Raw genomic sequence first — 12,254 nt, 5'->3', positions numbered from 1 at the left:
GGCTAAGAAAGCAATGACTTATCTGCAATGGAAATAGCATTTTTTTTCCTTCTGAAAAAAATTTTCTTACAAAATGAGAGCGTGCGGGGATTAGTGCTGACTTCTCTAGTTTAGATGTCCATCTTTCAATCTCCTTTGGGTGCTTGATGTAGTGGAAAGAGCAGCAGCCTCTAGTGCTGTTCTTATTCAGCCACCCAACCCAAAGAGTTAGTAGGTTTGCTCGAAGTTGAAAGAAAAGTTCCTCTGGGAGGAGAGTTAAATTCCTCTGGGTGGAAGGCCATAGTGGTTAAAAACTTGGCTTCTGGAACCAGATCTAACATGGATTCAAATCTGGCTCTGCCACTCAGTGTGTGAGTAGGGCAAATTGCTTAATCTGAAACTCAGTTTTTTCACCTGTAGGATGGGGATAATAATCAGGCACACTGCCTGATACACTGTCATGATTTTTTAAAAACTTTTAATGTTTATTTATTTTTGAGAGAGAGAGAGAGTGAGAGCATAGCAGGGAGGGGCAGAGAGAGAGGGGGACTCAGAATCCAAAGTAGGCTCCAGGCTCTGAGCTGTCAGCACAGAGCCCGACGTAGGGCTTGAACCCATGAACTGCAAGATCATGGACTGAGCTGAAGTCAGACATTTACCTAACTGAGCCACCCAGGCACCCCTGTCATGATTTAGGGATAGTTTAAGGCAGGGGTGTAGAACCTGGCATGTGGAAAGAGTTGGTAACTTATGATTTTTATTCTTCCTTCATTTGTAAAGTTACACCAACAGGACTGGTCTTGGTGGGAGTAGGGTGAGGAGCAGTTTGTGGAAAGGTGGAATGGGAGTGTGCAGAAGACGGAGCTTCCTGGTATAGCATGGCTAGGGACGGAGCAATAGCACTTCTTACTGCGGGCCAGAGGAGATGTCTGTATTTTTCTTTACTACTTCTAAAGAAAATTCATGGGGTATTGATTTTTAGGGAAGATTTAGACTTCCAATGTAACGAGGAAAGTTTATGAGCTGCTATATCCAGCAGAAACCATTTATTAGACCTTTCATGGGGCCAGGAAACATTAAATGATGAGACTGGGACACTTTGATATGTGCTGTCACAGTTTGTAAACTATCTGATGACTTTAGTATGAACCTGGCACCCATGACAAAGACTTTTCTTGTTGAGACACTGCATGGCCGTATGCAGGTGTGTCTTTTCTGGTGCTTTTGGGTGAGTGTAAAGCCTTTCTTACCCTTGAACCTCGGTTCTCATCACAGAAACTTTCCTCCTGAGATTGCAGAGTGCTTCCTGAGCCCTTGCCTCCAAGGATCTCTCTGGCATCTTGTTAGGTTTCATGCCATCCTTTTCTCCTTTACATCTGCACCCTGACCCCAATTTGGAACACATCCAGGAAGAGGGTGGACCAATGGTATGGCTTGGGGACTCCAGAACACCTTCACTGCCCTTCTCTGCCAACTTGGAAAATGTAACAGGGTTCACCTGTGGGGAACCAGAGAGAGGAATGGATCTTTACAGGATTTTATCTTTATAGGATTCCTGTGGCATACTTAGGAATGCTTGACTTTCATACATACCTTAGCATTCTCAAGCTTCTTATGTTCTTGCATTTCCCTTTGGCTTTGAAAACATGATTAGCATTCCTTGGCAAGGAGGAACTGGTTGGAAATGAACCTAGTTGTTATTTACCTAACAGTTTTGAGCCATGAAGCTTGTAGCAGCCTCATGACAGTCTCTGTACATTTTCTCTGCTCCTTTCTAATCTGTCTGCCACACTGTTGTTGGAATGACTTTTCTCACAAACAGAAATCTGATCATGAGCCTTCTTGTTTAGAACTCTTTAAGGGCTGCCACTTGCTCGTAAGCTAAAGACTGAAACCCATACTGAAGCTTGGCTTGCTGGACACCATGGATGTGGCTTCTGCCTGCTTTGCTGTCAGAAGTAGCCTGTTTCACCCTTCTCCTTGCCAGAACATCTCATCTTCAGGTGGGGGTTCCTCCACCCCTCCACCCCACCGTGAGTATTCTCAGTCACCCCTTTCTCTCTCTAAGAGTTACTAGTAGCATTGGTTACTCTTGCATAGTCTCCTATTTGTCAGTATCTCCCATAAGACTATAAACTCCTTGTGGTTAGAGACCATAGCCTGTTTCATCACCACCTGGCACATCTCATGTCCTCAACGTGCATTTGTTGAATAACTTCATTCATTAATTCATTCATTCCTTCTTTAAAGGGATTGATAACCTAAAATATTAAAACTTAGAGTGAATGGACAATTTTACTTAAAAGGCAATAAATCATCAGCGGGAGACAAAGAAGTCACAGGAATTTGGAATGAGTCTTGAGGCTGAACAAGAATATAATCTTTGAGCAACGCATGCTTGCTTGCGTTATTTATTTATTTATCACATAATATTTGTTTATTTAATTTCCTTGTGTTAGTAGGGAAGGAAACCCAAACAGATTACTGAGTTCTCTCACCGTCTGGTGAAAGGAAGCTCTTCTGAAGTGATAACTATTTCCTGGCAGCAGATGTGCCTTGAAAATTAGAAAATGAATCCATAAAGAAAACAAAAGAAAAAGAAAGAATCCCAACTCTTTCCCCCATGATGGATGATGTCTTACGTTGTAGTTTTGCCAAAGGGCCAGTGTTTGTGAGAGGAGGAAAGGCCAGATGAGATGGAAAGTTAAGCCTGTGTATAATTTAGGGAGAACTGCAGACAACCGGGGAGACTATCTGTAGCCTGAGATGAGAGCCAAGGCCTCAAGAGACATGGGCACCACCTCCCTGTGGGGCATAGTTTCTTGTGTGTATTCTGTGGCACCTCAAGGTATTCTGTGGGGAATAAGGGTTCTCTAGTCAGAGGCATTTATAGAACTCTACTTATGATATCCTGGCCTTGTGTTGAAAGTATATAGTGCACATACATAAATATAGACCTTGCAAAGTCTTTCAAAAATTGATTTTAAAAATGATCAAAGAGGGGTGCTGGGTAGCTCAGTCAGTTAAGTGTCTGACTCTTGATTTCAGTTCAAGTCATGATCTCAAGTTGGGAGATAGGGCTCCATGTTGGGCTCCACGCTGGGCAGGAAGCCTACCTGAAATTCTCTCTCCCTCTTCCCCTGCCCTTTCCCCACTCATTCACATGTGTGCGCTCTCTCTCTTTCTTTCTCTCTTTCAAAAAAAAAAAACCATCAAAGATCTTCCCTTGATGAAGATGGTATGGATCACACTCATTTCATCGAGGGATCTCGTCCTGAGGAAGTCAGGTTTGCTGGTGTGAATTCAGGGTCTACCATGTCTCAGCTAGGTGACACAGGAGATTACCTAACTTAGTCTGTGAAATGTGGGTAATAATAGTAATGAATATAAGCTTCGTTAAAAGTTAAATGTGATGACGCTTGTGTAATACTGAGAGTGGTACCTGGTTGAAAGTAAGAGCTTATAGGCCAACTATTATTAATATTGCTGATTAAATTATGCCAAGGAATTAATTAGCACAAAAAAATTGGAGCCCTTTACTCAGAATATGTACAAACTTCCGATAGCCAAGTTATTCTTCTCACAGGGTCTTTTCTAGCTTGAGGCAAGTGATAATATTTTTAGAAGCAGGGGTAATAGTTTCCCAGCTGGACAAACCCTAGGCTCCACGATAAGCAGAGAGGACCACACTGTGTGGGCCTATAGTACTGCTGTGGAAGTCATGCCATATGCGTGTATGTCCAAATTGTTAATCATAATTAGCTCTGGTGGCTGAATCTAAGTGTTCCTTGGTAATCTTTTAAATTGTTTCTTTAAATGATACTTTCCCTGTGAAGGAATTCAAGCCTAATAAGTTTACTTATGACTTAGTTTGAGCTTTGTTTGAGGTGTTGGCTCTCTTGTTAATTATGCAAGGGTCTTTTTGGTTTCTAGGAAGTTGACTCAAGACATAGGAGTCTGGTTTTGTAGTTTCTCTATTGACAGAGTTGCATACCACCTATTTTTCCTTCCTTCCTTCCTTCCTTCCTTCCTTCCTTCCTTCCTTCCTTCCTTCCTTCCTTCCATGCATCCATCCAATAAACTGTTTTTGACCATCTAGCTCTAGCCAAGTGCTGTTAACCACTTCTAATTAACCAAGTCCCGGATGTGGTTTGAATGCAGTACTAGGAATTCTAAGGAGGCCCCTGAAAGTTATTTATGAAAAGCAAGGGAACTTTGCTCTATCTTAACTTTCTTACCCTCCTTATTTACAAATTCTGTGCACATTGTGACTCTGCCAGAGTAATATTGGAGATTAGATTAAGATCTGGAAAATCCATTCCACTATGGCCATACCACCCTGAACGTGCCTGATCTCGTCTGATCTCAGAAGCTAACCAGGGTTGGCCTGGTTAGTACTTGGATGGAATATCCATTCCATAGTTAGAGATACACTAAGAAGGGCTGATTACTAAATAATACATAGTAGTGATGTTGGCCCAGTGTGATGATGGCCCTAATTTGACCTTCACATAAATACAGCTGCCCCTAGACTCATCCCAGGGGCTATCTTTAAGAACACTGACATGTGATAATAAATGAGTCTCTTTAGGAATTTTTCTTTTTTGGTTCAAATGGCTGGTTCCGAAGAATTCCATGGGGAAGCAATCTTCATAATACAGATTTCTTGTAGATAAAACTTTGGCAGACCCATTTTCAACCCTGGCATTCAGACCTCCTAAAATTACTATCAGCTAATGGATATTTAGGATACATAAAGCTGGAAAGGCAGTCAAATTGGTTGCAGGCCTCCATGTATGTGTATCAAGTGAGGGCTATGGATTCTGAGACCAACCAGGCCAGCCTTCTCAGAATCTGGTGGAGAATGTTTTTAAGCACTGGTCAATTATTATTCTCTATTGCTAATCGCAGTCAGTGCAAATGGCCAGCTCTTGCTACTACCAGAATTATTTTGTTCATGGGGATCTTATATGTACATGGGGAAATTCATTTTCTAAATGCTAGACTTCAGCTAAACAAAGGCATTCTATTCAACAGACAATTGTTGAGTTAATTTTATGCCAGATATTTTGCTGGGCCTAGCAATACAAAGGTGAATGAGGTATGGTCTCTGCCCTTGAGGAAATTAAAAAATAGTATAGGGTTTCAATTTGTGTCAGATCCAATCAATTAATTGCAGTGGCTGCCTGGTGGGTTGTGTTGGGAAGAATTCTGAGGCTTCCTCAGGACTTAGTGATTGATTAGTACAATTTCATGAGGGTACAGAGGGGATCATGGCAGGTGTACACCCATTGGCTGACTCTTGTCTTCTGGGAGAGAGATAGGCGGTTGCAGCTCAGTATGTTGGCCACGGTAGCAGAGGATTGTAGAGGATGCTCTGGGAACACCAACTTCTGCCTATGGAGCAGAGAATGGCTACACAAGAAGTTGGAGCTGAGACTTGGAAAATTAATAGAAGTTTAGCAGATGAAAGCATGGAAAGATCACTCTAGGCAAAGGAGGTAAAGTGAAAACATGGAGGCAAGGGACAATAGGATGTATTTGGTGAAAGGCAAATTTTGCTGTGTAACAGGGAGAGTGAGCAGCTTTGCAAAGGCCAGATCACAATGAGTGGTTTGGATGTTAAAGCCCAGGAGGACAAGGAGACAGTACCATAGAATACTGTTTGCCTCATAAATATTAATCTGGAAAGAAGGCTCTCGCATCCTTTTAGAACCTTGGCTTCTAGCCTGTTCTGTTCAACTTTTGTATCAATGACTTGATTAGACAAAGATGACATACATGTTGATCACATTAGTAAAAGACACAATGTTTGGAGATTTTGTGAATCTGTGGATGACTTAATCTGAAGCCAGATGTCTCAAACAGCTTGAGTGACTCCAACCAGAGGATATTTAATAGGGAAAAATGTAAAATTCTGTACTTTGGTTCAAACAACCAATTGTAGAAGAGCAGGATGGAAGAATGGTTGGCTTAGCAATAATATATGTGAAAAGGGTCAGATCTGCATTGCAGACTTCTCTAGTCCACACAGTATGATATGGCCACACTGAGAAAATAGTAATGGTGGGCATAGAGTATTTGCAAAGAGGCATAATAATCCTGTGCTTGTCTATCATGTTCAGACCACAGAAGGAATGTTGATTTTGGTAAAGAATTTAAATATAAAAATCAGCTGGCATGTGTCCGGAGGAAAATAACCAGGATGGGGAGGTATTTTGGTTGATGATCTTGAGATTGCTAAACCCAAAAAGAAAAAACACAGGAACTGTCCTCAAAACCTTTGAAGATTCTTCGTCACATAGGAATTAGGTTTATGTTATATGGAATGATGAAAAAATGCAGGGACATTTCTGGAAAGCAAATTTTAGCACAGTTTCTGGATAAAACCTCCAATGATATGATCTCCTAAGTAGAAAGGGCAAATAGTAAGTTCCCTCTGCCAGAGATGATAAGGCAGAGAGTGGGTTGGCACCTGCTGGAGATTGTAGAAGGGAATTGTATATTAGATGGGGGTTTGGGCCCATAGGTTCTTCCAACTCTGAGACTTTTATTCTGGAAAAAATAGAATATCTCAACACCGTCCTGTCTTTGCTGAAGCCAAGAAATAAACATCTATAACTTAGAGCCCAACCTTTAAGTTGAATCTCTTGGAGTAATTGACTTCTTGTTGGGGAAGTTTTCTTGATCTGCTGTGATGACAGCAAGGCTTTTGTCCCCTCATCTGTCCCTTCCCTATTCTATTCTTAGAATCCTTATCCTAGCATTTTGTTTGTTTTTTGTTTGTAAGAAAACTCCCCTTCCCTTGCTTTTGGGCTACTCACATCAAAGACATCCCATATAAACTGCCCTGAAAAGAAGGCACCTTTCTATAAAAATTCCTACAACCGGGACAAAAGACACAAAAAGCCGTACTTCCCAGCTCTGAGCTTTTGTTAAAACCTGTGTTATGACTGGGTGAAATGAGCTGGCCTCAGAGAAAAGGCCAGACAACACGAGGAAGTCCTTTTGCTGATGGGCGTTCTGTGCCATTTGCAACTCTACGTAACCCGTGTTGTCTCTGGCCGCCAGCACTCCGTCAGATGTTCTGCCAGCTTCGGTTCTGAGTCTGATTTCTCATGCCAGGTTCATCTTGCTGTTGCTGAATAAACGAGGTTCCCACCGTCACGATACTCCTTCCCCCTCCGCCAGGAGAAATCTTCATCCAATGAGATGGGCAGCCATCATGGGATTTACTCACAATCCATCATGGGTGAGATGGTGGTGTGGCTGTGCTATCCCCGCCACAGTTCTCAGACCAGGGGCGGGGGGAGGAAGCAGAAAATGCACACGCTTGTGTACCAGCTCCTGGGATCCAGCTCCTGCTCCTGGTTTCTTCCCAAACCTGCCTGTTAATCATCTGTTTACGTTGCCAAGAATGCTTGACTGGGTAATGATAGCAGGGGGAAAAGCAGTGAAAAGAACATCACAGGTTTTGCTCAAGTGGAGTAATCCCTTCCTGAGTTGCAGGCGTTTCAGCGGCTTTGGTGCAGACAGAGCGGCTGGCCTCATTCTTTTCACACCAATGGCCAGCGGCCCCCAGAAGGCAGCTGACTCTGTACTGCTTGGCTGTCCCCTCTCTGGTGGTTCCCACATGGAACTTGGTGCCATCAGTCTTGGTGCAGTCTTCCGCCTCACCCTTTCCCAGTTAGCGTTCTTGCCTGCTGTTCCTGGTAACTACTTGTAAAGTCAGACTGGTGGAGTTGCACCTCTGGAAGTGAGATGAGGGACTGACAAAGATGGGCTTGTTGACCTGCCCTGATGCCACAATCCTGGGATGCCATAACTGAAAGGGAACTCAGAGGTCTTTAAGCCTAGTCCTGTCACTCTAGCTATGAGGCAACTGAGGATCAGAGAGGTGAAGGAAGTTGCTCAAGGTCACACAGCTAGTTGATGATGGGATCTGAGACCATGGCCTCTTGACTCACAGTGCAGGGATCTTTTCTTTTTTTAACATTATTTATTTATTTATTTTTTACCATTTCAATTATTTACATATTTTTCCCGGTTTTATTGAGTTATAATTGACATACATCACTGCATAAGCTTAAGGTGTAATTTATATATATTGTGAAATGATTACCACAAGAAGTTAGTCAACATATCTTAGCTCATAAAAAAAAAGCAAAAAGGAGGAAAAAATTTTTGCTCCTTGTGATGAGAACTTTTAGGATTTACTCTCTTAACAACTTTCGTATATATTGTACAGCTATAGTCATCACGTTGCACACTACATCCCTAGTGCTATTTATTTTATAACTGGAAATTTGTACCTTCTGACCACCTTTCTCCACTTTCTCCTCCCCTTACCTTCTGCCTCTGGTAACCACAAATCTCAACTCTTTTCCTATGAATTTTTTTTTTAAGATTCTACCTATAAATGAAATCCTACAGTATTTGTCTTGTTCTGTCTGTTTTATTTTGCTCAGCATAATGCCCTCAATTCATATTGTCACAAATGGCAAGAATTCCTTCTCTTTTTTATGGCCAAATAATATTCCCTTAATTAAATAAATAATATTCCAATAATTTACACACACATATCCATCCATCCATCCATACCACACACATTTTCTTTATTAATTCATTCATCATTGGACACTTAAGTTTTTTCCATGTCTTGGCTATTATAAATAATGCTGCAGATATCTCTTTGAATTAGTGTTTTCATTTCCTTTGGATATATTCCTAAAAGTGGATCATATGGAAGTTCTACTTTTAATTTTTTTGAGGAATCTTCATACTATTTTTCACAGTGGCTGTACCAGTTTACACTCCTACCAATTAGTGCACAAGGATTCCCTTTTCTCCATATCCTTGCATGTATTTATTATCTCTTGTGTTTTTGATGATGGCCATTTTAACAGGTGTGAGGTGATATTTCATTGTGGTTTTGATTTGCATTCCCCCAATGACTAGTGATGTTGTGCATCTCTTCATGTACCTATTGGCTATTCACTTATCTTCTTTTAAAAAATGTCTATTCAGGTTTTTGCCCATTTTTAAAATTGGATTATTTGGTGGGTTTGTTTTTTCTTTTTCTTTCTTTCTTTTTTTTTTTGCTATTGAATTGTAGGAGTTCTTTATGTATTTTGGATATTAACCATTTATCAGATATATGGTTTGCAAATATTTGTTTCCCACTCTGTATGTTGTCTTTTCACTTTGTTGATAGTTTCTTTTGCTGAGCAGAATCTCTTTAGTTTGAGGTATTCCCACTTTTTAATTTTTTATATTGTTGCTTGTACTTTAGGTGTCCTATCCAAGAAATCATTGCCAAGAGTGATGTCAAAGAGCTTTATTCTTGCATTTTCTTTTAGGAGTTTCATGATTTCAGGGCTTACATTTAAGTCTTTAACCCATTTTGAGTTACTTTTTGTGAGTGACATCAGATAGGGTTCTAATTTTATTCTTCTACATGTGAATATCTGAATTTCCCAGCATTCTTTATTGAAGAAACTGTTTTTTCTCCATTGAGTATTCTTGGCTCTCTTGTCAAATATTGGTTGACTGTATATGCTTGGGTTTATTTCTAATCCAGGGATCTTTATTCTCTCTGATGTTAAAGCATTGCCCCCTTTGAAATGGACATAGTCATTCATTTATTTATTTATTCAGATTCAGCAAATATTTATTGAACTGTGACAGAGATGAATAAAGTCTGTTTCCACAAGCAATTTGTAGTCCAGGAGAGAAGACAGGCATTTACAAAGATGGTTTATACTCAGTGTGGAAAGTGTTGACAAATATGGGAACATAGAGGGGGAAGTGCCTGACTGATTTTTGGAGGGAGGGAAGGAAAAGGCATGAAGGTAATCTGGAGAGATAATATAGCATAATAGTGACCATGAGGTGGGCTCTTAAGCCAGACTATTTGCGCTAGAAACCAAGATCTACCACTTACCTACTGAGTAACCTTGGGCAAGTTGCTTAATCTCTTTGTGCCTCAGTTTTCCACTCTGGAAAGTGGGAAAATTATTAATACTTAACTCCTAGGGTTATCGCAAGAGTTTAATGAGCTAATATTTATAAAGTATTTAAACAGTGTCTTAGAGTAGGGTTAAATCTGTATGATGATGGTGGTGGTGATGAAGATGATGAATGGCAAAAAGCTGTATTCAATTAGTGTGCTGAGGAGTGGGACAGACCCCTTGTTTTAGTGATGACCAAAGGTACAGAAATGGTAGCATAGTTGCCAATGGGAGACATTGTTTCTTTTTTCTTTTTTTTTTTTAATTATATATATATATTTTTTTAATATATGAAATTTACTGTCAAATTGGTTTCCATACAACACCCAGTGCTCATCCCAAAAGGTGCCCTCCTCAATACCCATCACCCACCCTGCCCTCCCTCCCACCCCCCATCAACCCTCAGTTTGTTCTCAGTTTTTAAGAGTGGGAGACATTGTTTCTTGTTGGGGCTCCTTAGAGGGGAAGCAGGCACATGGGTTGGAAGTGTCAGATACCATGTGGTGGCAGCAGATAAGAAGATATTTGGAGGAGAAGAAATTCTGAAGGCTCGGATTTTTCCTTTCATGGCTTTGTCTAAATTGGGCCACGAGGCGGGGAGGTGAGCATCATTCAGTTGATAAACAACAGTGTCTGGGGCTTTGGGGGACCAGTAATGGTTCTGGACATGACTCTTGCTTTGAAAGAGCTTCTTTCCAGAGGCGAAGACAAATGTGCCCACAGGTGCTGCCCTGTGGGCAGTGGTGCCCTGGAGAGGTGCTGCCCATAGCAGTGGGGGAAAGAGGAAGGAAAGCAGCATTTTAGGGTGCATCATCTAACAGAGGGATATCATCTAAGGGAGGTCCCAGTTCCCTCTCCTTGTCTCTTTCTTTAGCATCTCCAGCCTGTTTGTTTGCTACTTGAAAGCATTTCCCTCCCAGGAACAGATGCACAGAGATGCCCATGGATATGGAGTCAATGCAAGAGCAGACTTGATCCCTCTGGGTATGAACCCTCCTGTGAGTTAGAAAGCATATCTCTTTATGGGATAGATACACTTTCTTTTGGAAATTGAGTTGGTTGAGGTGAATGGTTTCTGAGGTTCCTGCTAGCTCCAACATTCTAGTTCTTGGGACATGGCATTATGGATTTTACACACATTGTTTTCACCTGTTGGTAAGAATCTGGGAAGGTATAAGACACATGGTAATTTGTAATTCTGCTGAGGCAAGCATTTGGCAAGAATGAGTCATGTAGCTGGTGACTAAACCGAACATCCACACATGGCACACTAGAACCCAGAGGGTACAGAGGTCTCTGAGTCTTCTCCTGCATATTGTTCATGGCCAGCTGCTGTACCATTTTCTCTTAGATTTAGGGAAGGGAAAGGTTTTCCTTCTAGAGTTCTCCAAAGGACTTCTCCCAAAAGATTTTTTTTTTAAATTTTAAAAAGTAGAAGGACCACCCACCCCCTCCACCCCCTGCCCACCAAACTCAACCACTCACCTCCACACTAGCACAGATCCAGCTGAAATGTGGAATTCTGAGCTACCCCTAAGCCCTGCTGCATTACCACCAAGCAGGTGGGATGGGAGCCGGAGTTGAAGTTTGAGCAACTTTGAATTATTACAGTTACCTGGGTATATGATGTTTTTCTACTCTGTTTAAAGAAGGATGGAAGGATCATGACCCTTCCACACTCCCTCCTCCTCCCAAATGAATTTCCTGTTTGTTTGAAAGGCTAGATTGGCAGTCTAGGAGACTGAGGCCTCTGTCTCTACCTGAGCAGGTCGGGCAATGGCCCAGGTGGGTGGTTCAGAGCATGTCCCTAGAGAGTGGGCACAAGACCACCTCTGAGGGAGAGAGGGGAGGTTGTCTGAGGGCCCATTGAGGAGCTCACTTTCCTTCGCCCCATTGTTTCCTGTTTGATTTAGCGATTTTGGGAGAGTTGAGGGTGGCATGCTATGCCTGTCCACTCTGAGTTGCTATCTTTACTTTCATGAAGAATATATGGAAGGAAGAAGAAGAGAGTGGGCTTGAGGTCATGACAGGGGACCAAAGCTTTGAATATATAAGGTAATATATTATTTTTTTTGTTTTTGTCTTTATTTTTCATCATTTTTATTGAGGTATAATTAATGTAGACAGGTTTTAAGTGTTCAGTTCCATCTGTTTTAACAATTGTGACCACTTGTGAAACCACTACCTAAAGCTAGTTACAGAATGTTTTCATCATTCCAGAAAGTTCCCTTGTGCCCCTTTTCCCAGCCAACCCTACCTCCCATC

At 41.5% G+C, this 12,254-nt stretch overlaps 1 protein-coding gene across 2 annotated transcripts in view; it reads left to right on the top strand.

The window, feature by feature from the left end:
• The window catches only part of ROR1 (receptor tyrosine kinase like orphan receptor 1), a 402,963-nt gene that overhangs the window by 99,920 nt on the left and 290,789 nt on the right, over positions 1-12,254 (top strand). The window contains exon 1 of one of the 2 annotated variants that reach the window (XM_053894422.1): positions 5,053-7,231. The exons of the other annotated variant lie outside the window; for it this stretch is intronic. Within the exon in view, the coding sequence (XP_053750397.1) occupies positions 7,192-7,231 (40 nt within the window). The 5' untranslated portion in view covers positions 5,053-7,191. Of the gene's footprint in view, positions 1-5,052; positions 7,232-12,254 lie in introns of those variants that run through there. 2 annotated transcript variants of the gene reach the window in all.

The sequence above is a fragment of the Panthera pardus genome, unplaced genomic scaffold (genome assembly GCF_024362965.1).
Source record: "Panthera pardus isolate Hobbes unplaced genomic scaffold, ASM2436296v1 HiC_scaffold_11, whole genome shotgun sequence".
NCBI lineage: Eukaryota > Metazoa > Chordata > Mammalia > Carnivora > Felidae > Panthera > Panthera pardus.
The sequence above is the reverse complement of the archived record's forward strand: the minus strand, read 5'-3'. Positions and strand labels throughout refer to the sequence as shown.